This window comes from Scyliorhinus canicula, chromosome 1 (assembly GCF_902713615.1).
Source record: "Scyliorhinus canicula chromosome 1, sScyCan1.1, whole genome shotgun sequence".
Taxonomy (NCBI): Eukaryota; Metazoa; Chordata; class Chondrichthyes; order Carcharhiniformes; family Scyliorhinidae; genus Scyliorhinus; species Scyliorhinus canicula.
The window spans coordinates 146,063,916-146,089,049 of NC_052146.1; the positions used below are offsets into that span (position 1 = coordinate 146,063,916).

Genomic DNA, 25,134 nt, shown 5'->3' on the forward strand with positions numbered 1-25,134 from the left:
ATTGACATGGTCAATAATCGTTTGAGGGTTTTAAAAAAAATAAATTTAGAGTACCCAATCATTTTTCCAATTAAGGGGCAATTTAGCATGGCCAATCTACCTAGCTTGCACGTTTTTGGGTTGTGGGGGCGAAACCCATGCAGACACGGGGAGAATGTGCAAACTCCACACGGACAGTGACCCAGAGCCGGGATCGAACCTGGGACCTCAGCGCCATGAGACGGTTGTGCTAACCACTAGGCCACCGTGCTGCCCATCGTTTGAGGGTTTTAATATTTTTCTCAAGTGGATGTCTGGGGGAACTGTTGTGTGACAACACTTTCATATCAGTTACCAAGCTCTGCAGGACTACAGCAGCCTTGATTTTCAATGCTTTTATTTATTTATTTATTTATTTTTTAACTTTAGATTATCCAATTATTTTTTCCAATTAAGGGGCAATTTAGTGTGGCCAATCCACCTACTCTGCACATTTTTGGGTTGTGGGGGTGAAACCCACGCAGACACGGGGAGAATGTGCAAACTCCACACGGACAGTGACCCAGAGCCGAGATCGAACCTGGGACCTCAGCGCCGTGAGGCAGCTGTGCTAACCACTAGGCCACCGTGCTGCCCTTTGATTTTCAAAGTTATATAGAAAACATGTACCACAAAATCATTCAGGAGTGGCACCACAGAAAACCTGATCCATTATCAGGCAACCATCGCAATAATTAATCACTTGAAAATTGTTATATGTTTTTATTGCCTTATTTTCATTTGAAATATATTTTAAAGCAGTTTAATGATGCATAATTCTAACATTCTGTCAGGAAATTAAGTTTACATCTTTCATTCAATGCAGGAACCAACTGCCCAAAATTGGTGCAGAAATATTTGCACATTTCCAGAAGCCTTTTTGCCAGTCACTCTCCCCCTCCCCCAGAACCAGTCACCTCCATTAGTTCTGCAGTTGACCTGTTCTACAATATTCAGCCATCGTTTTGATGAAAGTTCCTAACACAGTCCTCTGAAAGATCCACTGAACTATTTAATTCCCATTTCGTTCCATTTTCAGGTATACACTGAAGCCAGGTGCAATGGATCTCCATTACTTAAGTCATCAAAACAATAACTTCACTTCTTATCTTAAACAGTGAGGGAAACAAGAGCCTTGTATTTATTCCTCTCTGTAGCAGCGCTCCAGTTCAGAAAAGCCGACTTATATGTATCAGCATTGAAGTGTTTGCGTTGAAATAAGGCTGCTATGGCACGGGGCTGGGGGTTGTGGCAGGAGGGGTCTTCCCAGGCTGCCCTTTCTTTTTCTTATTCCCAGGCTTGTTTTCCTTCTTGCTCTGCCTGTTGCCATTTTCTCTGTTCCGTTGTTTGCCTCTCTTCCCCGGTTTCTCTTTTCTTCCGTTGCCTTTCCCCCGGCCTGTGACAGAAACACATGTCATTAGCATTGCAAGGAGTTACCACTGCTCAGCTGAAAACGGAATAAGAGCCACCATACTATTTTCAGGATCAGTGGTGAGTGACTACAGGGAATGGAATACAGTCCAGAGTTACATGACACAAAACCTACAAGCAGCAATGTCACAAGTGGATTTAATTGTTGACTTCCTCCATATATTTGTAATTATACCGTGAAATTGTTGTTAAACTCAAACATTCAGTGCTTTAGTTCTTTTTGCTAGTTGAGCACAGCGAGCTTTTAAATGGGCCGGTTTCTCCGAAGATGGGGCTAAGTGTTGACGCCGTGGTGAAAACCGTGGAGTTTCACGATGGCGTCAACGGGCCCACAGGTGGAGCTATTCAACGGCCCACAAGGGGCTAGCATGGGCGGAATGTGAAGCACCCAAGGGAGTGCCCACCTATTCGCCGATTCCGTCATTGACGTGACGTGACGCCACGGCTGCTCAGAAGCATTTCCCCCCCCCCCACACACTCAGCGTCGCAGACAAGATGGCCACCAGACGAGCAGTGCCACAATTTAATGACAGCGAGTTGGAGACCCTCCTGGGCACCTTGGAGGAGAGGAGGCTGGTGTTGTACCCCGGGCCGGGGTGGAGGACAGCAGGCGCATTGTTCGCAGTGCCTGGGTGGAGGCGGCCAAGGCCGTCAGCGCCGTCGGGCCGGTGGCCAGTGCAGAAAGAAGCTGAACAACTCCTCAGGGGAGCCAGGGTGAGTACCCAGCACTGTGCCCCTGGCAGCAACCACCCTCCCCCCACACACATATGACCTTCCCTCCCCTCCCTCAGGGTGATGGTTCCACCCCCACCCTGACCCACATGGCTGTACCCACCCATGCCAGCCACAATGGCTGGGTGCCCTGGCCACAGATGCCATCAGAGACCCAACCCCTGGGTTGCATGCATCGGACCATCTAACACTGTTGCTGTTTGTGTTTGCCCCCCCCCCCCCCCCCACCCCCAACACCCCGCCAAGAGAAGTCCGCGCACAACCGTCAGGAGCGGGGAAGACTGGAGGCGGACTGGAAGACCAGCGTCCCCTCACCGTGCCCGAGCAGAGGGCAATGGACATTGTTGGCGGACTGGAGGAGCGGGAGGTTGCCGATGCAGAGGGCTGAGACGCGCCGCCAAGTGAGTAGCCCCTGCATGTATGCAGCCCCTCACAACACATATGTGAATAACCCCACCCTCATGCCACCCCCTTCACCCTACCCCCCTCACGTCTCACCCCCGTCTGACTGTCTAACTATACATGCTGTCTTGTGTCTTGCAGGACCAGCCAGTGATGGTCCGGCCCAGCCAAACAGGGGACTACACACAGCTCAACACGACTTAGGAGACCCCGGACTTCGGGTCCAATGATGGCATAGACTTTCCGTCACTGCAATCTCCTACACCCTCCACCATCTCAGAGACTATCACCTCGGCTGGGTTCTTTAGTGAGGAAGCTTCCGGGGCACTCACTGGTGCCCACCACACTGTCGTTCCGGTACAGCAGCTGAAGGTAGGAGCAGCTGAGGGGCTGGACGGTTGGAGGGAAGCCTGGCCCCAGCTGCCGCCCAGATGGGTCCCGGTTTCCTGGAATATCCACTTCAACCCATAGATCAGGTGCAGTCAGCAACCCAGAGACCAGAGGAGGGGGTGACGGCCGGCTTCCAGCACCCGCAGATGCAGGTTGAGGAGTCCAACCACCTACAAGAGCAAGGAGTGGTGCCGGTCATGCGTGCCACCCAGGCCAAAACTGCACAGGTGGCGTCCGCGGTGGAGGCACTGGGGGCGAAGTTGTCGGACATGGGTCAGGTTTTGCAAGGCCTGGGCTATCTGTGCAGGCAAAGGCTGCGGCCAGTACATGGCTGCCCGCTCACAGGCAGCCATGTGCCAGAGCCAGCTGCAGATTGCAGCGGCGCTCCTCAGTATGGCCCAGTCGCAGCAGGCCATGGCCCAGTCTCAGCAGGCCATGGCCCAGTCTCAGCAGGCCATGGCCCAGTCTCAGCAGGCCATGGCCCAGTCTCAGCAGGCCATGGCCCAGTCTCAGCAGGCCATGGCCCAGCCTCAGCAGGCCATGGCCCAGTCTCAGCAGGCCATGGCCCAGTCGCAGCAGGCCATGGCCCAGTCTCAGCAGGCAGTGGCCCAGTCTCAGCAGGCCATGGCCCAGTCTCAGCAGGCCATGGCCCAGTCTCAGCAGGCCATGGCCCAGTCGCAGCAGGCCATGGCCCAGTCTCAGCAGGCCATGGCCCAGTCGCAGCAGGCCATGGCCCAGTCTCAGCAGGCCATGGCTCAGTCTCAGCAGGCCATGGCCCAGTCTCAGCAGGCCATGGCCCAGTCTCAGCAGGCCATGGCCCAGTCTCAGAAGGCCATGAATGAGAGCATTGGCTCCATTGCCCAGGTTGGGCCGTCATCGCAGAGATGGCGCACTCCCTGAGCTCCACGGCCGCTAACATACAGACCCTGGTCGATACCAGTGAGGGCCTCCAGGACTGGCGCCGCCAGGTGGCGGGGGGACCTCGGGGCACGGCTCCGCTCACACCCCGATGCCATGGAGAAGCCCAGGGGCAATCAATACCCCGAGGGAGGAGGAGACGCTAAGGGCCATGTCGGCATCTCCTACAGGAAAGGTGCCGGAACACCGCAGCACCTCGGACTCCCCCCCTCATTTCCTTGGTGTATTTGGTGGGCAGCGGGCAGTACACGGCGGCACCATGCCAGCCAGGATGCCCAAGGCGCAGCTAGGCCCATCCAGGCCGGGCCACCCCAGGAAACGTGCCAAAGGGGACCCTCGTTGCAGGGCACGAATCACAACAGGCTGCCTCCACTCCTGCTGTACCATCTGGGGAACCACCTGGACGTAGTATTAAGGCCCGTAAGGCCAGAAAGCTAGACACCAGTTAAGTTGACATGGGTGCAGGGCACAGTTTAGCTATAGGGGCTCGGGCACAGACTGTATATACCTCTTCACATTAAACACCTGTTAACACCGATGAAAGCTGCCTCTGTGCTCTGTCTGATGGGTGGGTAGTTGGGGCGGTCAGTGATGGCCACTGTGGGTGAGGGGTGATGGAAGAGTGCAGCCCAGTAGGTCCCCCCCGGCTGTCCCCATCACCCCGTCCCCAGCGATTCGACAGGGCCGTATGATGGACTGGCCAGCTCGCATGCAGGGATCACCAAGGTATGAGGTGCTACTGTGGGCATGAGTCAGACATTGTCTAGCGATGTGGAGCTCGGAGCTCATCGCAGCATGGGTGGTCATCTCCCTCCGTCCCATGGGCAAGACCCGCTGTCACCGTCAACCCAGTGCCCCGAGCTCGTTCTGCCGCAGGTGTATACATAATGGAGGGGTGGTGTGCACGCGGGTGGTTCAGTGGTGGTTTGGGAGGTAATGGTGGTCGGTGGTGAGGGGGTGCGGTATTGTGGTGTCCCTGCCACTACCCCACAACCCCGCCCTCTAGTTGGTGAAACGTGCATCGAATAAAGCGTCCCGTGCTCGCTGGCCCTGCTGGTGGCGTAGTGCAGCCTCCACGTCCATGTCCATCCCCCATGTCCCACTTATTATCCCTCATCCTCCTCCAGCACATCGCCCCTCTGCTGGGCTATATTGTGGAGGACGCAGCAGACAACAACAACGCTGCCGACCCTCATGGCCTTGTACTCAAGGGCCCCTCCAGAGCGGTCCAGGCACCTGAAGCGCATCTTCTGCACCCTGAAGCATCTCTCCCCCACACCCCTGGTCGCTGCATGTGCATCATTGTAGCGGTTCTCCACATTGGTCTATGGCCTCCGTATTGGTGTCATCAGCCATGACCGCAACGGGGGTAACCCCGTCGCCCAGCCACCAGCCCTGCAGCCGGGGTTGGGGGGGGGGGGGGGTATGCCCCTCAAACATGCCGGATATGAATGATTGCGCCAAGATAAAAGTCATGCACACTGCCTGGGTACCGGGCGCAGACGTGCTGGATCTTCACCTGGTGGTCACAGACCATCTGTACGTTCATGGAATGGTAACCCTTCCTGTTCGTGAACATCGGCCTCTCATCCGCCGGTGCCCGTAGGGCGACGTGGACCCCATGGATGTCCCCCTGGATCAGGTGCATCCTGGGGATGACAGCGAACCCCGCTGCCCAGGCATCCTGGTGGGCACAGTCCACAGGGAACTGGATGTGCCAATCCGCCAGGGCATACAGGGCGTCCATGAAGGCGCAGATGCCTGCGATATGCTGGACAGAACCCCACTCAGCGACTGGCACGACCCCATGGCGTAAAAGACGAGGGCGATGTCACCTTGATGGCCACCGGTATTGGGTGTCTCCCCCAATCCCACGCGGTGCCAGGTGTGCCATCATGTGGCAGATGTGAGTGACGGTTTCCCGGCTCATCCGCAGTCTCCTCCTACATTCCCGGTCTGGGTGTTCTTGAAAGGTCATGTGGTGCCAGTACAAGGGGGCTCATCAGGCCCCTCCTTGCCACCACCACCACCTCCTCCCCCGTCTCCTCGTCTTGTTCCTCCTCCTCCTCAGTCTATCGGGCAGGCGGCCTCCTGAGCGGCTGGCACCTGCCCCTCTTCAGCCGGCTCCTCTGATGATGCGGCCTCCGCCGCCTCTCTGAGCCACATGTGCTCACGCTGCCTCAGGGTTGCAGGCAGAGCAGTGGCCCCCACCACGGTGACCAACATCGCTGAATGGTTCCCAAACATCTGCAGAAGGTGAGGGGACACAATGTTACAATGGCACATACACCCATGCACACACCAACTGCCACATGTGGCCCCGGTTGGCACCGCGCTTCCCGGCCACGCATGTCCTCCACCCACGCCCCGTCGGTGCTCCCGCTCCTGGCGCCCGTGCCTGCACTGCCCTCACTGGGGGCTTCCATCGGTGTGGTACCCTGGTGTGTGTCACCGGTTAGGTGAGATGGCTGGGGAGGGGGGCGGCACCCACTCATTCGGCCGCTTTCTCGGCGTTCACCCAGCGCCCGGGGTGGGTGGCCAACAAGATGGCCGCAGTATGGCGCCCATTGCGTGAGCACCACCCTGTCATGATGGGGGCTCCCCGACTGCTCGGCATGTTCACCCCCCCCCCCCTTCCCCTCCCCTCCCCCGACGTTAGAACCACGGCGTCGGGACTTCGACTCACCTGGGCCGCAGAATCGCTCAGGCCCCGGAGAATCGGGCGTCGGGGCACCTAATGCGATTCTCCGGGCCGCGCGGCGGGCTCCACGATTCTGTTGTGTTGGGGGGTCTGGCGAATCAGAAATCGCCGCCAAACCAGCGTCAAAATCGATTTTAGCGTCGGAGCCGATTTTCCGGCCAATAGCGTTTCACGATTTTGACGCGGAGCTACGGAGAATCCAGCCCCATGGCATCCAAAAAGCATTGGCCGGGATTTTTGTGCCCTTATCACTGGTGGGATCTACTGGTGCCCCCCCCCCCCCCCCCCCCACCCTCCCCGAAAGAAGACCCTCCCATGGCGGGTTACCTGGTAAAGCTATGCAAAATGCTGCAGGCATCAGAGGGACTGGAAGAACCCCACCTGTGGCCAATGGTGAGCTTCCTCTGCCACCAGAAAACACGCCTGCAGGGGCAGAGGGGGGTTTCAGAAAATCCGCCCTTTGTGTTAAAATTCACTCTGAGGAATTCGCACACCGAATTCACACCACTGTCTTTTCTATGCATTACATGCCACTGCGAAGTAGATGCAGTCCATAAACAGACCATTCAGCTCAAAAGCTCTTTGCTGGTGTTTAAGCTCCATGTGAGCCTCCTCCCACACACACCCCATCAACATGTCCTTCCAGCTTCTCTCCCTCATTGTGGTTATCTCGTTTCTCCTTGAATGTATTCATGCTCGTCACCTTCAACTACTCTCCCTGGCAGTGAGTTCCATGTTGTAACATAGAATACATAGAATTTACAGTGCAGAAGGAGGCCATTCAGCCCATCGAGTCTGCACCAGCTCCTGGAAAGAGCACCCTACGCAAGGTTAACACCTACCCCCATAACCCAGTAACCCCACCCAACACTTAGGGCAATTTTGGACACTAAGGGCAATTTATCATGGCCAATCCACCTAACCTGCACATCTTTGGACTGTGGGAGGAAACCGGAACACCCGGAGGAAACCCACGCACACACGGAGAGGATGTGCAGACTCCGCACAGACAGTGACCCAAGCCGGTATCGAACCTGGGACCCTGGAGCTGTGAAGCGATTGTGCTATCCGCAATGCTACCGTGCTGCCCACTCCCTAAGTAAAGAAGTTTTTCCTGAACTCACTGCTGGGTTTACGACTGACTTTCTTACATTCATGACTTCTAATTCTGAGGTACACCGGCATATGGAAACATCCTCCCTACATCTGTTTGGATTTTGTAGCTCTTTCTCTGTTACGTTGCGTGAATATTATTCTTCAGAACAAGCCAGATAATTAGAAGAATTATTAAAAAGGAAAGAAAACAACTTAAGCAGAAGGATTAAAGCTACATGGTAAAAACAGTTGCAGAACAACATTACACCTCCAAAAAACCCCGCACTTGGCCAAAAGATAGAAGTAAACTACCTTCTTGGCAACAACTTGCTCATAGATTTTAACGATACAGATTGAGTGGTAATATCGAAAGTAAAGAATTGTTGTCACTTTAATAAAGGTATGCCACATGACTCTTCAAGCACCTCAACTCGGGTGTGGAAATGCAAAAAGAAGGTTCAGAAACAACTGCTTTCTTGACAAGGAAGACTCTTTTGTCTTGAAACTGGATGACTGCTTCAAATTCACAATTTTTACACCTTCTCCACACACTGATCTGGTCTCACGGCCCCCCCCCCCCCCCTTCCCACCCCGCCCATAGAGTCCATATGACCCCTCCACCTCCCAACTGCCTCTCTCCACCCCCACCCCATCCTCCACCATTCTGAAATTAAGATCAATATATGCTGGTCTGTGCCAGCTTTGTTCAGTGGATTGCACATGATTGGGAACAGTAGGATTTTCCTTTGATGTAAATTAACTGTGAATAAATAGTAGCCGTGAGATCTGTTATTTTGGCAAAAAATATCAAGACAATTCTCACATTTCATGCCTTTGGTGGTGCTTAGTTTTTGACAATATGCAATAAAATTGATGGGAGATGTTTGAAGTTACACAGGACCATTTTGGGGGAATAAAGTTCAGGAGCTGGGAGCGATGAGATGATTAGTGCAGACTGGAAGGACGATGTAAGATATAGTTAGTGTGAATTGGAGAGACCGATTCCAACTGATTTGCTGTTAACTGCTACGATTGTAAAACTGCTAAAACTGCTCATGGAACTACAACTATCAAATTCAATCAGCTAATTTTTTGATGAGGCATTTTAGCCTTCTGGCCGCAACACTAAGTTCAACAACTTCATTTTGTAACAATCCTTCCATTGTGTTTTGGTTGGCACATACTGGTATAGGTTCTACTGTTGGAACTTCCAGCTCCTCGAGGCTCATTTGTTGATGCATCACTTGTCCCATTACCTCCCCCTTTTGCTTTGCACCATTACCTCTTTCATCATTCAAATACCCCAACCTCCACCTACGGGCAGCATGGCGGCAGATTGGTCAGCTCTACTGCCTCACAGCGTCAGAGACTCAGGGTTCGATTCCAGCCTTGGTGACTGTCGGTGCGGAGTTTGCACATTCTCTCTGTGTCTGTGTGGGTTTCTTCTGGGTGCTCTGGCTTTCTCCCACAGTCTAAAGACGTGCAGGTTAGGTGGATTGGCTGCACTAAATTGACCCTTAGTTTGCCTGTGTGTGAGTGTGACTATGCTTGATGTCGTGGAATGACCCTCAAGCTCTAAGGCCCTGGCAACAGACAAGCGATTTATTCCAGGAACAATTATAATAAGTCTGACTTATGCACCGTCAGATGCAGAAAGATTGAGAGAGAGATAGAGAGAGAGAGATTCCCTACTTATCTCAGATCTCCACCAACTCCCCTTTCCTTTGCTCTGGTTTTGCTTGAAGCCTGTTCCTTTCTCAGCCTTAATAAATGATAATTGACCTCAAACGTTAACATTGTGCGCGATCTAACCATAACTGGTATCCAACATTAATTAGGCCACTTAACAATGTCCCGCGGCCTTTACACCATCAAGTCTGTCATGCCAGCTGATTCACCAGGACCACGCCCGGCAACTCCCCGCTAAGGAATTGAAGCAGAATTTAAACGGTTCCCGCAGAGCAAACCACAGACAGCACGCAGCCATGCCACCGCATAGTCCAGGGCCGCGGTTTGGGGATGTCGACATGGCCATGCTCATGGATACAGTTGAATCCAAGAGCGATATCCTGTTCCACAATGGGGTCAGAGGGTCAGCCACAGGGCAGCCAGTACCGCCTGGAAGGCAGTGGAAGTGGCCGTCAGCTCACCCAGTGCCGCAAGAAGCCCAATGAACTCCACCGTGCCGAATGGGTGAGTTGGTATCAGACCCCAGGCACTGGAACTGCCTGCCAGCCCCCCGTCTCCGCGACACTGCCCCCCCCCCCCCCCCCCCCCCCCGGGCCAGTGGCTCTGCACCTGCCTCCTCCCCACTCCCGGCGATTCTGCACCTGGCACCCCCCAACCCCCCTCCCCAAGCATAATGCTGTGCTCAAACCCGGTACACCATGGCATCCACCAGCACACACCACCCATGTCCAGCAGTGCTGTCTGCACCTGTCCCCTGCCATGACCCCCCCCTTGCCCACCTGCGAAGCATGCAGTATTCAGCTCATGATGCCCCCTCTGTATCCCCGCTGGAGACGTTGCCGCATAATCAGCGGGAATTGGCCCAGATGGGTGGCGGGTTGTCAGACCTCAGGGTCCTTATCCCCTCCGAAGCCTGGAGATCATGCGGATGGCCGAGAGTAGATCGGTCCCAATGTCAAACTTGGCCAATGGCGCAGAGGTGAGTGTACACCGGTCCAATCCCAAATGACCTGTTGTGTTCATTTTCATTATCTTTACCTCTCACTGACCACATGTCCATTCTCCCACAGGATCTCCAGCTGCTGGTGCCAGCCCATCCGGCGTCACCCCAACCCCCCCCCCCCCCCCCCCCCCCCCCCCCCCCCCTCCCACCTCCCAGTGAACACCTTGGAGATGAGCTCCGAGGTTGGCACTATTGGTGTGTAATGGCTGTCATTCCTACCCTCCACAGAGACCTACGCCTCAGTGGGCGAAAGTAGTGGACAGGCTTCTGGGGCACATTCTGGGGAGCACCTCACAGTTGCAGATGCACGTCTGGTGGAGGCAGGAACGTCCAGGCACGACAGCAGCCTGAAGTCTGCCGGATGTTGGGACACAGCTGAGCCTCTGGACCAGGCTACCCCGAAGCTGATCAAGTCGATCGGGTGTGGCTGTGAGATTCAGAGGTGGATGTCAGCGACACTTCAGCGGGTCCTACAGAGAGATTCGAACACAGCATAATCCATCACATGAACCCACTTCCCATCCATTGCCTCTCTCTATATCTCCCGCTGCTTCGGGTAAGTGGGCAGCATAATTAAAGACCCCTCCCATCCGGGATATTCTCTCTTCCAACCTCTTCCATCAGGCAGAAGATACAAAAATCTGAGAACACGTACTAACAGATTCAGAAACAGCTTCTTTCCCACTGCTACTCCTGAATGACCCTCTTGTGGACTGAACTGATCTCTCCACCCATCTTCCCCACTGTACAGCACTACACTCTGTATGCTTCCCCCGATACCTATGTCTACATATTTGCGTTGTGGCGAGCCTGGAGCACGATGTCAGCAGCATGAATAGTGGTGTCCAAGGTGTTGCTCAGTCAGTGACGGCCATGGTTGAGCGCCTCGAAGGTGTTTCCCAGTTGCTGGGCTATGTGTCCCAGTCTCAAGTGGTCCTTGCCGGGGTGCTGTGGAACATGTCCTCGTCTCAAGCGGGTATTGCTCAGGCACTCTAGAGCATGTCCCGTTCGCAGAGGCCCGTGTCCCAGATGCAGGTGGGCATTGGAGAGGCACTGCAGAGCACGGTCCACTCACAGATAGGCATCGTGGAGGGCATCACCATGGGGAAGACGTTGGGGAGCTGCCAGCGCTGGCAAAGCCAGATGATGCAGGGGCATCTAGAGCTCAATCCAGCTGCCCCTCTGGCCCGAGGTGATCCCCAGGGCCCTACGGGCACCGATCGGGAGGAGGGAGAGCTGGGGGGCGACCCGGAGCCTCCACACAGGGAGATAATGGTGGTCGGCAGCTCTCCTGAGTCCCCCACCCCCCGAAACAACAATGGCACATCTCGGGGTCAGCCTGAGAAACAGGGTGGCAGGGCCAGGCACGAGCCAGTGCACTTTGTTTCTCTCCCCAGATGTTGCCTGATTTTCTGAATACTTTCCGGCACTTTCAGTTATTACTTCAAGTTTCCAACATCCACAGTATTTTGCATTTGTGTTGGAATTCAATGATACAATAGTTTTAGGTGACGTTTGATGAACTGCACTGAGAGCATTCAGACACTGCAGGGGGACTATATAGCTGTTGATGTTTATACTTTCCTGAGTTCAATGGGCACCACTGCAAGTGAAGTGAGACTCATTTATCATCAGATGACAAGATATGTTTGAGGTTTGCAGCAGTCCTGTTGTACTAAATGTTTACAAACATACCCTGACTGTGTTTCTACAGCAGATATCAACCATGGATGGGCCACCAACCTTGGCAGCACATTGCTCAAAAATGATTTTGAAACTTGCTTTATCTCCAACATGAAGACAAATTTAAAAACTCAAATTAAACGTTTAGAGGCTGTTTTTAACCTCCATTCACTGATTCTAATGGAAAAGCAAGATCTGATTATGTAACAAGAACACCCAAAAATGAAATTTTAGCTTCCAATGAACATCAATTTAGACTTCTCATCAATGGGCTTCATGTTTTGCTCAATGTTTTATCCTTTTTAGGCCCCTATTGCACATCACATCATTACATGGAGAGCAAGTGGAAATGCCTACTCCTTGTCCTCCGGCATACCATCCTATGGTTGAAGCCAGTGGTTTTAAAGAATAGAAACTGAGAAGCATAGGAAATGGAAGCAGGAGTAGGTCATAGAACATAGAACATACAGTGCAGAAGGAGCCATTCGGCCCATCGAGTCTGCACCGGCCCACCTAAGCCCTCACTTCCACCCTATCCACATAACCCAATAACCCCTCCTAATCTTTTTAGGGCAATTTAGCATGGCCAATCCACCTACCCTGCAGGTCTTAGGACTGTGGGAGGAAACCGGAGCACCCGGAGGAAACCCACACAGTGACCAGCAGGGAATGTAACCTGGGACCCTGGCGCTGTGAAGCTAGTGGGCGGGATTCTTCAAAATGGAGGCAGAGTGTCCGCGCCGTCGTGAACGCCGTCGCGTTTCACGATGGCGAGAAGTGGGCGCAGGCACTATCGATTCTGGCCGCCACAGGGGGGCAGCACGGCGCTGGAGCAGTTCATGCCGCTCCAACCTCCCTTCCCAGTGCCAACTGGGCGCCGCGCCAACCCGCGCATGCACAGTGGTGACGCGCCAACCCGCGCATGTGCGGGGGACTTCCTCAACGCGCCGGTCCCGACGCAACATGGCGTGGGGGTTCAGGGGCCGGTCGCGTAACAAAATAGGGCTGGGGCTGGAGAGGCCGACCCTCCGATCGGTGGGCCCCAATCGCGGGCCAGACCCCATCGGAGGCCCCTCTGGTGAAGGAGCCCCACTCCCCCGCCCACAGGCCGCCCCCCGACCCTGCGCGCAGAATTCCCGCCGGCTGCGAGCAGGTGTGGATGGCGCCGGCGGGACTCTGCCATTTCCGCGCGGCTGCTCGGCCCATCAAGGCCGGAGAATCGGTGGCCCAGCCGCGAACAGCGGCTCGCGACCAGCACCGCGCCAAACGCGCTGCCGCAAATGGCGCCGATTCTCCGCTTCCCGGAGAATCGTGTGCCGCCGTCGGGGCGGTGTGGCGCAGTTGCGGCAATTCTACGGCCCGGCACGGGACTCGGAGAATCCCGCCCACAGTGTTAGCCAGGTGTGCTACCGTGCTGCCCTGTGCTACCGTGCTGCCCTCGGCTCATGCGGCTCTTTAACCCTACTCCGTGATTTAATATGATCATGGCTGATCCTCTATCTCACCTTCATGCCGCTGTGTTCTCCCCATACCCCTTGAAGCCTTTATCATAGAATCATAGAATTTACAGTGCAGAAGGAGGCCATTCAGCCATTCAAGTCTGCACTGGCCTTTGGAAAGAGCACCCTACTTAAGTGCATATCTCCATCCTATCCTTCAGCCCAGTAACCCCTCCTAACCGTTTTGGGCTCAAAGGGGAAATTTAGCATGGCTAATCCACCTAACCTGAACTCTTTAGACTGTGGGAGGAAACCGGAGCACCCGGAGGAAACCCACACAGAAACGGGAGAACGTGCAGACTCCGCACAGACAGTGGTCCAAGCTGGGAATCGAACCTGGGACTCTGGAGCTACGAAGTAGCAGTCTAATCATTGTGCTACCGTGCTGTATTCAAATCGTCTTTCAACGAAGGTCAACATATCATTTGCATTTGATATATTTGCATTGGAGGCATTTAAGAGAAGGTTCACTGGATTGTTTCATGAGATGAAGGGGTTTCTTGTATGGAAAGGTTGAGCAGGTTGGGCCTAAACTTATTGGAGTTTAAAAGAATGAGAAGTGATCTCACTGAAACATATGATAACGAGGTAGGTACTGGGATATTTGTAGGGGAATAAAGGATCTCCCAGTTAAGATGCAAAAGGGGAGGCATTTCGTCTCTTCGACGGGTGTCAATATTTGGACTTCTTTACTCCAGACAGCTCTGAAGACTGGGTCTGTGAATACATTCAAGGCTGAGTGAGAGAGTTTTGATCTGGAAATAGGTCAAGGGTTCTGGTTGGAAGGCAGGAAAGTGGAATTGAGGGCAAAATCAGGTTAGCCATGATTTTAACAGAGCAGGGTTGATGGGCTGAATGGCCTACTTCTGCTCCGATTTCTTGCAGTCATATGTTTAAGATATGAAAGAGGGCATTTGAGAAATGTGCGGCATGAGATTACAACCCAATAGTGTGCAGAATCACCAACCACAAATCAACGAACATTTTAACATAATAAAACATGAAGGTGCTCCACAGGGGCGTTATAAATAAACATTGGACACCAACACATATAAGGCTAATTCCCTCTTCCGCAGCTATGTTCATGGCTGGGTGGCCTTGGAGAAGGAGCAGGAGGTGTTATCCAGCACACTTCAGACCTTCCACCAAAGGGCGTTGCGGGCCTGAGGTGCACCATTACACCCGGGGAAGACATTTTTATTTAATTAGTGAAGTTTCCTTTGGATATTTTATTTTAGTTACAGTATCCCACCAGGAGCTGTCACATGCCCCCCCCCCCCCCCCCCCCCCACCTCATTTGTTTAATTTGCTGATTATTGGTTTTATTAAGAAGAGTAAAAGTTAGTTGAAGAGATTGTCTTTAAGGAACATCTTCATCTGGGTGATGGGTGATCTGGGTGTTGACGGTGTGTATGTGAAAACTAACGCTGCACTTTCAGGTGATGGCTGCAATTCTCCAGTTGTTGTGATTCACTTTTCCCACAGGCAGAACACTCCCACCCATGGGGCGGGATTCTCTAATAATGGGGCTATGTCCCCACGCTGGCGTGAAAAGCGGCGGCAACCACTCTGACGTTAACGGTCCCTGAAAATGTGGAATTCTCCCCTTCCTCGTGGGCTAGATTGGCGCTGGAGTGGTCCCCGCAGCTCCAGCCGGCGGGGAACAGCCCGCGCAAGTTCGCGCATGCGCAGAACGGCCAGCGTGAGTTGGTCGCAATGGGAAATCTCATTGACAAGCAGCGGGAAGATAGAATTCCACTGCCAGCGAAGGACGGCCACCAAGAAACCTGGGCCTGGGGGACCGGAGTATCCCGCCTGATATCACTGAAGGCAGCAAATAGAGGAGCCAAGGATCCTCTCCTTGTGGGAGACCAGGAGGTCAATGAAGTGGAGCTGACCAATTATGAGGAATTGTATTCGGATCCACTATTGGACTAATAATCTTTCCTGAGGGAATTTTAAAAAATAAACACCCTTGACATTAAAGTTGTAACCTTATTTCAAGGCTGAGATAAATGATGTCAATTGCTTATACACCCAATAAATCTTCAGTAAAATAAGTGCATTGGAACAATCCTGATTATCTGTTATTCAGCCGTGACCAATCTATTGAGCACCTTTTATTGAGAAAAAACAAGAGGTATTCATTCTGAAATGCAGCCTTTATTAAAGAGCCATCATCTGTTCTGGTTTAAAACATGTTGACCATTTTTAACTCCGCACAGCCAACCTAAACTAATTAGAGTCATTTGTTTTAGGAGTTTTTGATCCCAGCCAACGATCTCTTTGCATATCATCCAAGAAACCAGTTCATTTAGGTGCCACATCTGAAGCTGCCAGGAAGTAATGGGTCAACGATTATAATTCTGGGAACTGTAATTAATGATCGATGTTCCGAGCCCTCAGGTCACTTAAGGTTAATTAATTACCATGTAAATAGCTTCTGTAATATTTTATCCTTGTTTAGCAGCTTTAATCCCTTTTTTCCCCAATCTATCCTATGCTAACTAGAGAGAAATTAGGGTCAACTATTCATCCTCTTCAGTAGCAGTGCTTAGTGTTTCATTCACAGCAGAGACATCCTTTTGTCTTTCTCTGTTTAACATAAAGTCCTAATTTAAATGTTTGGCAGTCTCTTTGTTAAAAACACACTTTAACAAACCTGCCCTTGGAGATGCCATTGATAATTTGACAAGTATCAAAACTCTAGAGGAAGGAATTACATAATAAAGCAGCACAGTAGGGGATCTAAGGGCCCACCATGACTTCACCAGCTCATTGAAAGCTACTTAATGCACACCATCTCTTTACCATAGCCTTTCAAAATTCTTTTTCTTTTGGAAATTTAGAGTACCCAATTCATTTTTACAAATTCAGGGGCAATTTTGCGTGGCTAATCCACCTACCCTGCATATCTTTGGGTTGTGGGGGCGAAACCCACACAGACATCGGCAGAATGTACAAACTCCACACGGACAGTGACCCAGAGCCAGGATTGAACCTGGGACCTCGGCGCCCTGAGGCAGCAGGACTAACCCACTGCATCACTGAGCTGCCTTAGCCCTTCAAAATTAACCTTTCACTCACTTCAAATCAGAGTTTTTCAAAGTTTTTTTTCCCCGAGACCCACTTTTGCCAACTTGCAAAGCTTCGGGACTCACGCCGACCCACCTTCGTGAGCCATGCTGGCTGAGCTTGGTGAAACACTCCACGTTCACTTACCTCTAATGTGAAAACAGCCTGCTTGGTCCTCACAATCTCACTTGAATCAGGTTCAAAGGAGGAGAGAGTAATGTGCATATCAGATGCAGACTTCAATCAGTTCCTTTGTGCCGTCTTCATCTTTGTGAAAACAAAATATCCAACCTCACACATGTAGGTCGTCGGGAAGGGCAATAGGAACAAAATGCTTGTTTTACTCAGCCCTGGATACTCCTGGGAGATGCTGCTCCAGAATGCTGACAGCCTCATGGACTTGTGGCATAATTTTAATGTGCTGTCACAGGTCAGGTACAACAGCTTCATTGTTTAATTTGGAGATAGCTGTAAGGTAATAACTGACTCCGGGTCTCAACCGCAAAAGGGATTTTTCACCCACCACTTATTTTTCAAAATCTGATACTTCCTGCTCTAATTTGCCAGCAGTTCCCTGCATATGACACACGTGGGCTTTGCATTGTTCTTTGCACTGGCACAATTGACAAAAACATACCTCAATAAATCACCTTTATCCTGCTTTGTTCCTGAGTTAAGTTTCTTCTTTGTAGGCCTTTAACCAGAGGGCCAGGAGCTCTGTACAGAGTTAATACTAGCACTTTTCTGTCCTGCCCTGGACTCCACTGAGCAACTCTGCACAGCAGATTCACTTGCAAGATCCTGTCCAGTAGGTACAGTGTCTATTTGTGTCTCTGGCCATCTTGTGCTTTCAAAAAAATGATTCAGCTTCACAGTCCTCTTGCCTTGCTTGCCAGCAGCTAGAAAATGAAAGCAACTCTCTTCTGTGATTTGGCATCAAAAGCACAGGCAGGGCGTGCGACCTTCTCACTGCTGCCCCTTCTGGCCGGAAGACTGCGCAGAACCTCAATTATTTTCATTTAAAAGGTGGGCAGCACGGTAGCATGGTGGTTAGCATAAATGCTTCACAGCTCCAGGGTCCCAGGTTCAGTTCCCGGCTGGGTCACTGTCTGTGCGGAGTCTGCACGTCCTCCCCGTGTGTGCGTGGGTTTCCTCCGGGTGCTCCAGTTTCCTCCCACAGTCCAAAGATGTGCGGGTTTGGTGGATTGGCTGTGCTAAATTGCCCATAGTGTCCTAAAAGTAAGGTGGGGTGGGGGGGGTTGTTGAGTTACAGGTATAGGGTGGATAGGTGGGTATGAGTAGGGTGATCATTGCTCGGCACAACATCGAGGGCCGAAGGGCCTGTTCTGTGCTGTACTGTTCTATGTTCTATGTTCTATGTGGCAGCGGTTGCCATTCTCAATTTGAAAGCCAGTAGCGGCCGTCAGCGTTTCTCCCGTGATCGGGTCCATCGCGGGAACAGCGCAACCGATCACTCCTCGACCCTCCCACAACCCACCTGCAGGTCACGCCGTGCAAGTTGAAAAATCCTGCTTTAAATGGGCCCTTGTATCTTGGCAAAATAATAAAGGATATAAATATACTTGCGGGCTTGATGAAGAGCACATCAAAGAAATACAGAACAGATGCTATTTGGCTTTGCACAACATTACAAAGAACTGGATAAAGAAAGCAAATGAAGAATTAGAATTGGAGCTGACAGACAGCTGTTGCTGTTACACATAGACTGGGGAGTCACTGCATTTCACACTCAGTGGAAAGAAATCAATTTAAGGATGCTTACTTTTCGCAATGCAATTTTTTGCAACCTATAATGAATAGCAAAGTAGCTCTTCTCATTAGAGATAGATCTCAACACAGTCTGAGCACCAATTGGGTCATCTTTGACAAGTGTTTTACTAAGTGAGTTCTCTTATAAAATATTAGTTTCAAATATAAGGGCAGGATTCTCCATTTCAGAGACTAAGGGCTGGAATCTCTGATTCTGCAGCTATTTCCTCAGGGCGGCCCAAGTGAGTAGCCAACATCCTGCCACTGGCACCAACCCAAACCTCGGCACCTTTAACCCCCAACCCTCCCAGGCAGTCTGCTCCCACCCTACCATACACCACATGCCAACACCCATACCACCCACCATGGCCAATGCCCTGTTCGCAAAGGTCACCAGCTGCTCTGTGCTACCCGCTTCCAACTGCCTCACACTGTGCCTTTGCTGTCCCCTCCCCCAGGAGAAGACGGTGCACAACCACAGGGAGAAGGAGAAGAAGAAGACTGGAGGGGGACCGCCAGACAGATGGACCCTCACCGTCGCAGAGTGGTGGGCACTGGACCTGGTCAGCGTGCTCGGAATAGGGCATCTGCCGAGGCGGAGACGGCATTGGGGAACCCCACTGAGTTGTGCTGTCACTATGGCACATGTCACACCACCCCGCACCACCCCACCACCTCGCCCACACCATCCCACCACTCCCATACCACACCACCAAGCCCAGACCACGACACCAATCCATCTTCCCCACCCATCACCCCAGCCTGCGACCCAAACATGCACCATGTCTTGTGTCTTGCAGTATCACCTGCCGACGAGGCAGGCCATTCTGGTGCCCCCGGCCACAAGCCCAGGACACGTCGAGTGATGAGGCAGTATCGGACAGTGATGGGAGCCCCCAAACACCAGCCCGCAACACCCTTGAGCACCAATCCAGGGACGACAGCGACTTTCCATCTCAAGTGTCTCCAATACCCTCCATCATCCCAGAGACACTCACCTCGGTTGGGCATATTAGTGAAGAGGCTCCTGGGGCATGATCTGGTGCACACCACACACTTGCAATGGTACATTAGGTGGAGGTAGGAACCCCAGTGGCGATGGATGGTTGGAGGGCGGCCCGACTGCAGGGACTAGCTGCCTTGGGCTTCTGGAAAGGGCTGTCCTGATAAATGCTGGAGATGCAGACTCAGAGCCGGGGACTACATGAGGGGTTGTCAGCAACCATCCAGCACCTGTAGGTGCAGTTGGAGGAGTCCACCACCTGCAAGGGCAGGAGGGGGTGGAACCGTGCATCTGCGTTGGAGACCTTGGGGGCGAAGGTATCGGCCATGGGTCAGGATGTCCAAGGCCTGGGGCACCTTGTGCGGACAGTGGCTCAGGCACAAGACAGGGCTGCCCTATCACAGGCAGCTATGAACAAGGTCCACCTGGACATTGCAGCGGCTCCAGAGCTCAGCCCAGTCACAACAGGTCATGGCTGGGGGGGGGGGGGGGGGGGGGGGGGTGACGGCATTGCCTGGGACCTGGTTGACCTGAGCCAGTCACTGGGTGACATGGCAGTCCCAGAGGGAGGTGGCCCAGTCCCTGTGCTCCATGGCCAAGAGCATTGAGACCTGGCTGAGATAAGAGCAGGCCTCCAGGACTGACAGTGCCAGCTGGCAGCGGAGCCCCGGCCGCATACCCATCCCATGGAGTAGCCTGGCAGCCATAGGGCACCACGAGGGAGGAGGTGATGGGGCCTGAATGTGATCACCACAGTGTGATTCTCCGCCCGATCGTGGTTCCCATTCCAGCATCAGCGACGGAGAATCACGCCCAAGAGGTTTTCTTCCCTCCTAAAGAGCTATTTTCTCATTTTTCCTGCCCTCTTATCTCAAAACCATGAAGTGGACAATGTCTCTGCAAATGAAAATGTTTATGGGACGATGAGGAAAGAGCAGAATGAAGTAGCTCTTTCAAAGAACAGGCACTAACAGGATACACTGAATGGCCTCTTTCAGTGCTAAAGTCAGTTTTACAACAACTGTCCCAAATCACAGATGCATAATTAAATGATTATTTGCAAGTAATATGGGAAACCACTCTATACCTTAAAGATCCATTTATTTAAGGTCTCGTTCTTATAGTGAATCTGAAGAAATATATAATTTGAACGAGAACATTGAACTAATTTACTTCTTTCCTTTGTCAAAATTGCTGCAACAACACTTCTGTTGTCAAAATCCTATGTTCAGATATATATTTTTAAATCCCACACAACTTTCCTTATTCATGATTGGAGGAAAATGCAGTTTTCATGAGGAGATCTGTGCCTATAATGGTCCAAAACTTAGTTTAACTTGAGTTCATACACCAAGTTGATTACAGAGAACTTGAAGTATGTCACAGTGGATGCTGAGCAAGAAGGGAAGAGATCAGAGGAATGACAAAAAAAAACAAGTTGGAAAAGCTAAGTCTTGAAGAAGCTCTTAAAGGAAGGGAGAAAGGCCAGTAATTAGATTTAGGGAGAATGTTCTGGAGAATCGGGCTCAAAAGCTGAAATTTCTTCCACTAGTGATAGAGCAGGGAATACATCAAAGTCCAGAGTGAGAGGACTGCTGTGTGTAAGGGCAGGTGGAGATGATGGTTGCGATCTACTGGTTGCATTGCGCATGAAAGGCATTGTGGGCAGGATCACTATCTGGCAAATCTGCATCTCAGAACGAGGCAGCTAGTCTCACTCCAATATGCAATTGCCTGATCTACCAAGGCCCTGGGATCTAACCACTTTGCCTCAGAGACCTCAGGTGAGTGCCATTCAGTGCTGGTCCCCACAAACTCCCAAGGGATTGGAGAACCCTGGTGGTTGCCCATTGAGCAGGGTGGCACCCTGCCATCTTGGCACCCTAGCACTGCCAGCCTAGCACCCAGTTGCTGGGCTGGCAGTGCCAAGGTCCAGTAGTGACTTTTTCGCCTGTGGGGATTGGGCCTGGGGGTGTCCTGCCCGTGTGAGGGGCCCGAGGACTCCCTTATGGCATCCTGATCTCTTCCTGCACTGTGGCATATCGGCAAGTGGAGCTCCTCAGTGCAGGAAACAGGACTAAGTGTGGACTCGGCAGGCCATTCCCCGCTGAGGCCACACATTGCAACAGAGTCCCGATAGATAGCTTGGTGTTTCTCAGCGCTGTGAGCGACGGGAAATGCCTGGCTAAATGCATTTGTCACGGGAACCCATTTCAATTTGGTTAGATTTTGCCAAGAGTGAGGCAAAGCCATGTGAAATGCGCAAATCAGGATGAATGATTTGAATTTGCTGCAGTGGGAGATAATTTGCCACTGGAGGTCAAAGTTGATGATCATGGTAATGTGGGGATTATGATTTTTAAAAACCATGTGAACAAACACAATAAACAATGATTAATTTCTTGACTTATCATATGAGCTTCAAAAGACCACATTGTTGAAATCGACAGTAGTAATCAAATGTATTTACTCCATTATTAATTATACAAGGGGAACAAATGGGAACAACAAAAATGGCCAGTACAACGTTGTGTTGCACACTATACATAATAATAATCTTTATTGTCCCAAGTAGGCTTACATTAATACTGTAACGAGTTACTGTGAAAATCCCCTAGTCGCCACATTCCGGCGCCTGTTTGAGTACACAGAGGGAGAATTCAGAATGTCCAAATGACCTAACAGCACGTCTTTCGGAACTTGTGGGAGGAAACCGGAGCACCCGGAGGAAACCCACGCAGACACAGGGAGAACGTGCAGACTCCACACAGACAGAGACCCAAGCCGGGAATCAAACCTGGGATCCTGGAGCTGTGAAGCAACAGTGATACCCACTATGCTACCTTGCTGTCCATTGTTTCAAAATTTATATTCAGAGAGCATGAGAATCTGCTTTTTGCACAAGGTTGTGATGCCTGATTCAAAGAGAGATCACGTCAACATTTAAGAATAGGCCAGATAGATAGTTGAAGAAAAGAGGACAAGGACAATCCGCTCTTGTGAAGGAAGAACTATCACAGACTGCTGAGTTACATGTCTATCACATGGAGTGAAATCTGACAACTCTTTTAGAATCATTAAATTGGGCCTTTGATGTTTGTAATATTGATATACTTTTGCCCATGGAATCCCATTTCACAAACCCAAGATTAGAATTCAATATTTGGGTACCGAAAGCCTGAAGTACAAATATTTCTCCACACAGCCTTTCACCATCAGAGATTAATGGAGTTCATTTACGATGCATAAAAGCATTTTTAATCAAATTTGACTTTTAGGCGGCTGTTGCGTGAAATGTTGACTTTCAGTATTTGCAAAGGTTTCTTCAAGCTCGACCAGATGATTTCCATATCAGTTGGCTTTATCTGAAGCATCACCCGAAGGAACAATCCTGCATCTGGAAACTTTGCGTTGCTTCGAAGTTAGTGGGAAACCTCTGATGGATTAACATGTGATGGCTTCCCCCTGGCAATCAGCTGGATGTGCTGCCTCCATTCAGTTGCCGATGCTTTGTTACTCTTGGGCCATTTGCTACTTTTAAAATTACTTGAAGAGAGTTTTAAATAACTTCTTTCAGATAATGTTTATTGTGTAAGCTAGGGGGACAGAGACATGAAAGAGATCCACTTCAAATGTAACAATTTGGATTTGCCTTCAAAGCCCAAGCGGAGATATTGCCAAGCAGTATCCATCCAGCAGTGGAAGTTGGGTGGCTCGACTGATTTTAAAGGTGGGGGGGAGGATGCTTAGTGGGCAGTTCTTCTAGGGAATGGCAGTAATTGTCGGATTGCCACTCCACTCCTATTTATTTTCCTTAAAATGGAATTACAAATTTCCCACCCGGACTTCTGAACCGGGCTTCCTGAGGCCCCAGCTGTTCACATTATATATTAATGATTTGGACGAGGGAACAAAATGTATTATCTCAAAGTTTGCAGATGAAAACGCTGGGTGGGAGGATGAGCTGTGAGGAGAATGCAGAGATGCTTCAGGGGATTTGGATAGGCTGAGTGAGTGGGCATATGCATGGCAGGAGCATAATAATAATAATAATCGCTTATTGTCACAAGTAGGCTTCAATGAAGTTATGTGGATAAATGTGAGGTTATCTCCTTTGGTAGCAAAATTAGGAAGGCAGATTAAAGGTTATTATTATTATTTTAATGGGTGTAAATTGAGATAGGTAGATACTCAGCGAAACCTGATGTCCTCATGCATCAGTCACAGGAAGTAAGTGAGCAGCTACCGCAGGCAGTCAAGAAGGCAAATGGTATATTGGCCTTCTTAGCGAGCAGATTTGAGTGTAGGAATAGAGATGTTTTACTGTAATTATATAAGGCATTGGTGAGGCCTGGAGTATTGTGTGCCGTTTTGGTGTCTATGGAGGGAGTGCAGCGAAGATGTAGCAGGCTGATTCCTGGCATGGCGAGACTTTTATATGAGGAGAGACTAATTTGTTTAGGATTATATTCATTGGATTTTGGAAGAGTAAGGGGGGATCCCATAGAAATTTATAAAATTCTAGCAGGATTAGACAGGGGAGATTCAGAAAAAATGTTCCCGATGGTGGTGGAGCCCAGAATGAAGGGTCATAGTTTGAGGATGAGGGGTAGGCCTTTTAGGATTGAGGTGAGGAGAAAGGTCTTCACTCAGAGGGTGGTGAATGTGTGGAATTCACTGCCATGGAAAGTAGTTGAGGCCAAAACATAGTATAGTTTCTCAGAAGGAATTATATATAGCTCTTGGGGCTAAAGGAATCAAGGGATACGGGGAGAAGGCGAGATCAGGGTATTGAACTTGATGATCAGCCATGATCATAATGAATGATGGAGCAGGTTTGAGGGGCCAAATGTCCTCCTCCTGCTTCTATTTTCTATGTATGTTTCTATGCATGTCGAGCGTACCTGCTCCTGGAGACCTTCCCTTGTAGGGACAGGGGTTGGTGGATGCCACGTGGGAGCAGCTAGTAAGTGGGTGAGGTGGCAGCATGGTAGAGGGGGGTGTGAGGGGGTGAGTCATTGCATCTTGGCACAATTTTGCACTGTGGTGGGAGGGGGAGAGGGGGCTGTGAGGGGGAACTTACAGGCATGGGTAAAGTGACCACTCATGCATGGCATGATAGCAAAGTGGTTAGCACTATTGCTCCACAGTGCCTGGGTCATAGGTCCGATTCCCGTTTGGGTTCTGCCTGTGCGGAGTCTGCACGTTCTCCCTGTGTCTGCGTGGGTTTCCTCCGGGTGCTCCGGGTTCCTCCCACAAGTCCCGAAAGACATACTTGTTAGGTGAATTGGACATTCTGAATTCTTCCTCAGTGTACCCGAACTGGTGCCGGGATGTGGCGACAAGGGGATTTTCACAGTAACTTCATTTGAAGCCTACTTGTGACAATAAGCGATTTTCATTTCATTTCATTGTGACAATAATAAAGATTATTATGATTTGGAGGGGGCCACCAGCGATATTTTTGTGGTGGTACAAAGGCAGTCCCGATCAATGTTTGTGTGTGAGGGGAGCCCCCGATACCTTCACTGGTGGGGCCAGTGCCAACCTGTGCTTGCATGCCGCTCTATCCCTGGGGGCCAAACTTTCCCTTGTGCCGCTGGAGGGATCCTCTCGACTGTTTCTTGTTTTTTTGAAAGCTGTTGTAAATCTCGCTGGCAAGATATAAATATTTAGTGAGGGGGGCATCATGTGGCGGGGAGGTGAATAAATAATACCAACATGT

General features: G+C 51.1%; 1 protein-coding gene across 3 annotated transcripts in view; it reads right to left on the reverse strand.

Annotated features, from left to right (window-relative positions):
* Positions 1 to 726: 726 nt before the first annotated feature.
* rspo1 (R-spondin 1) overlaps positions 727 to 25,134 on the reverse strand; it is a 216,957-nt gene continuing 192,549 nt past the window's right edge. For all 3 annotated transcript variants that reach the window (XM_038801181.1, XM_038801183.1, XM_038801184.1), the window contains exon 6: positions 727 to 1,414. In XM_038801181.1, the coding sequence (XP_038657109.1) occupies positions 1,245 to 1,414 (170 nt within the window). In that variant the 3' untranslated portion in view covers positions 727 to 1,244. The remainder of the gene's footprint in view (positions 1,415 to 25,134) is intronic.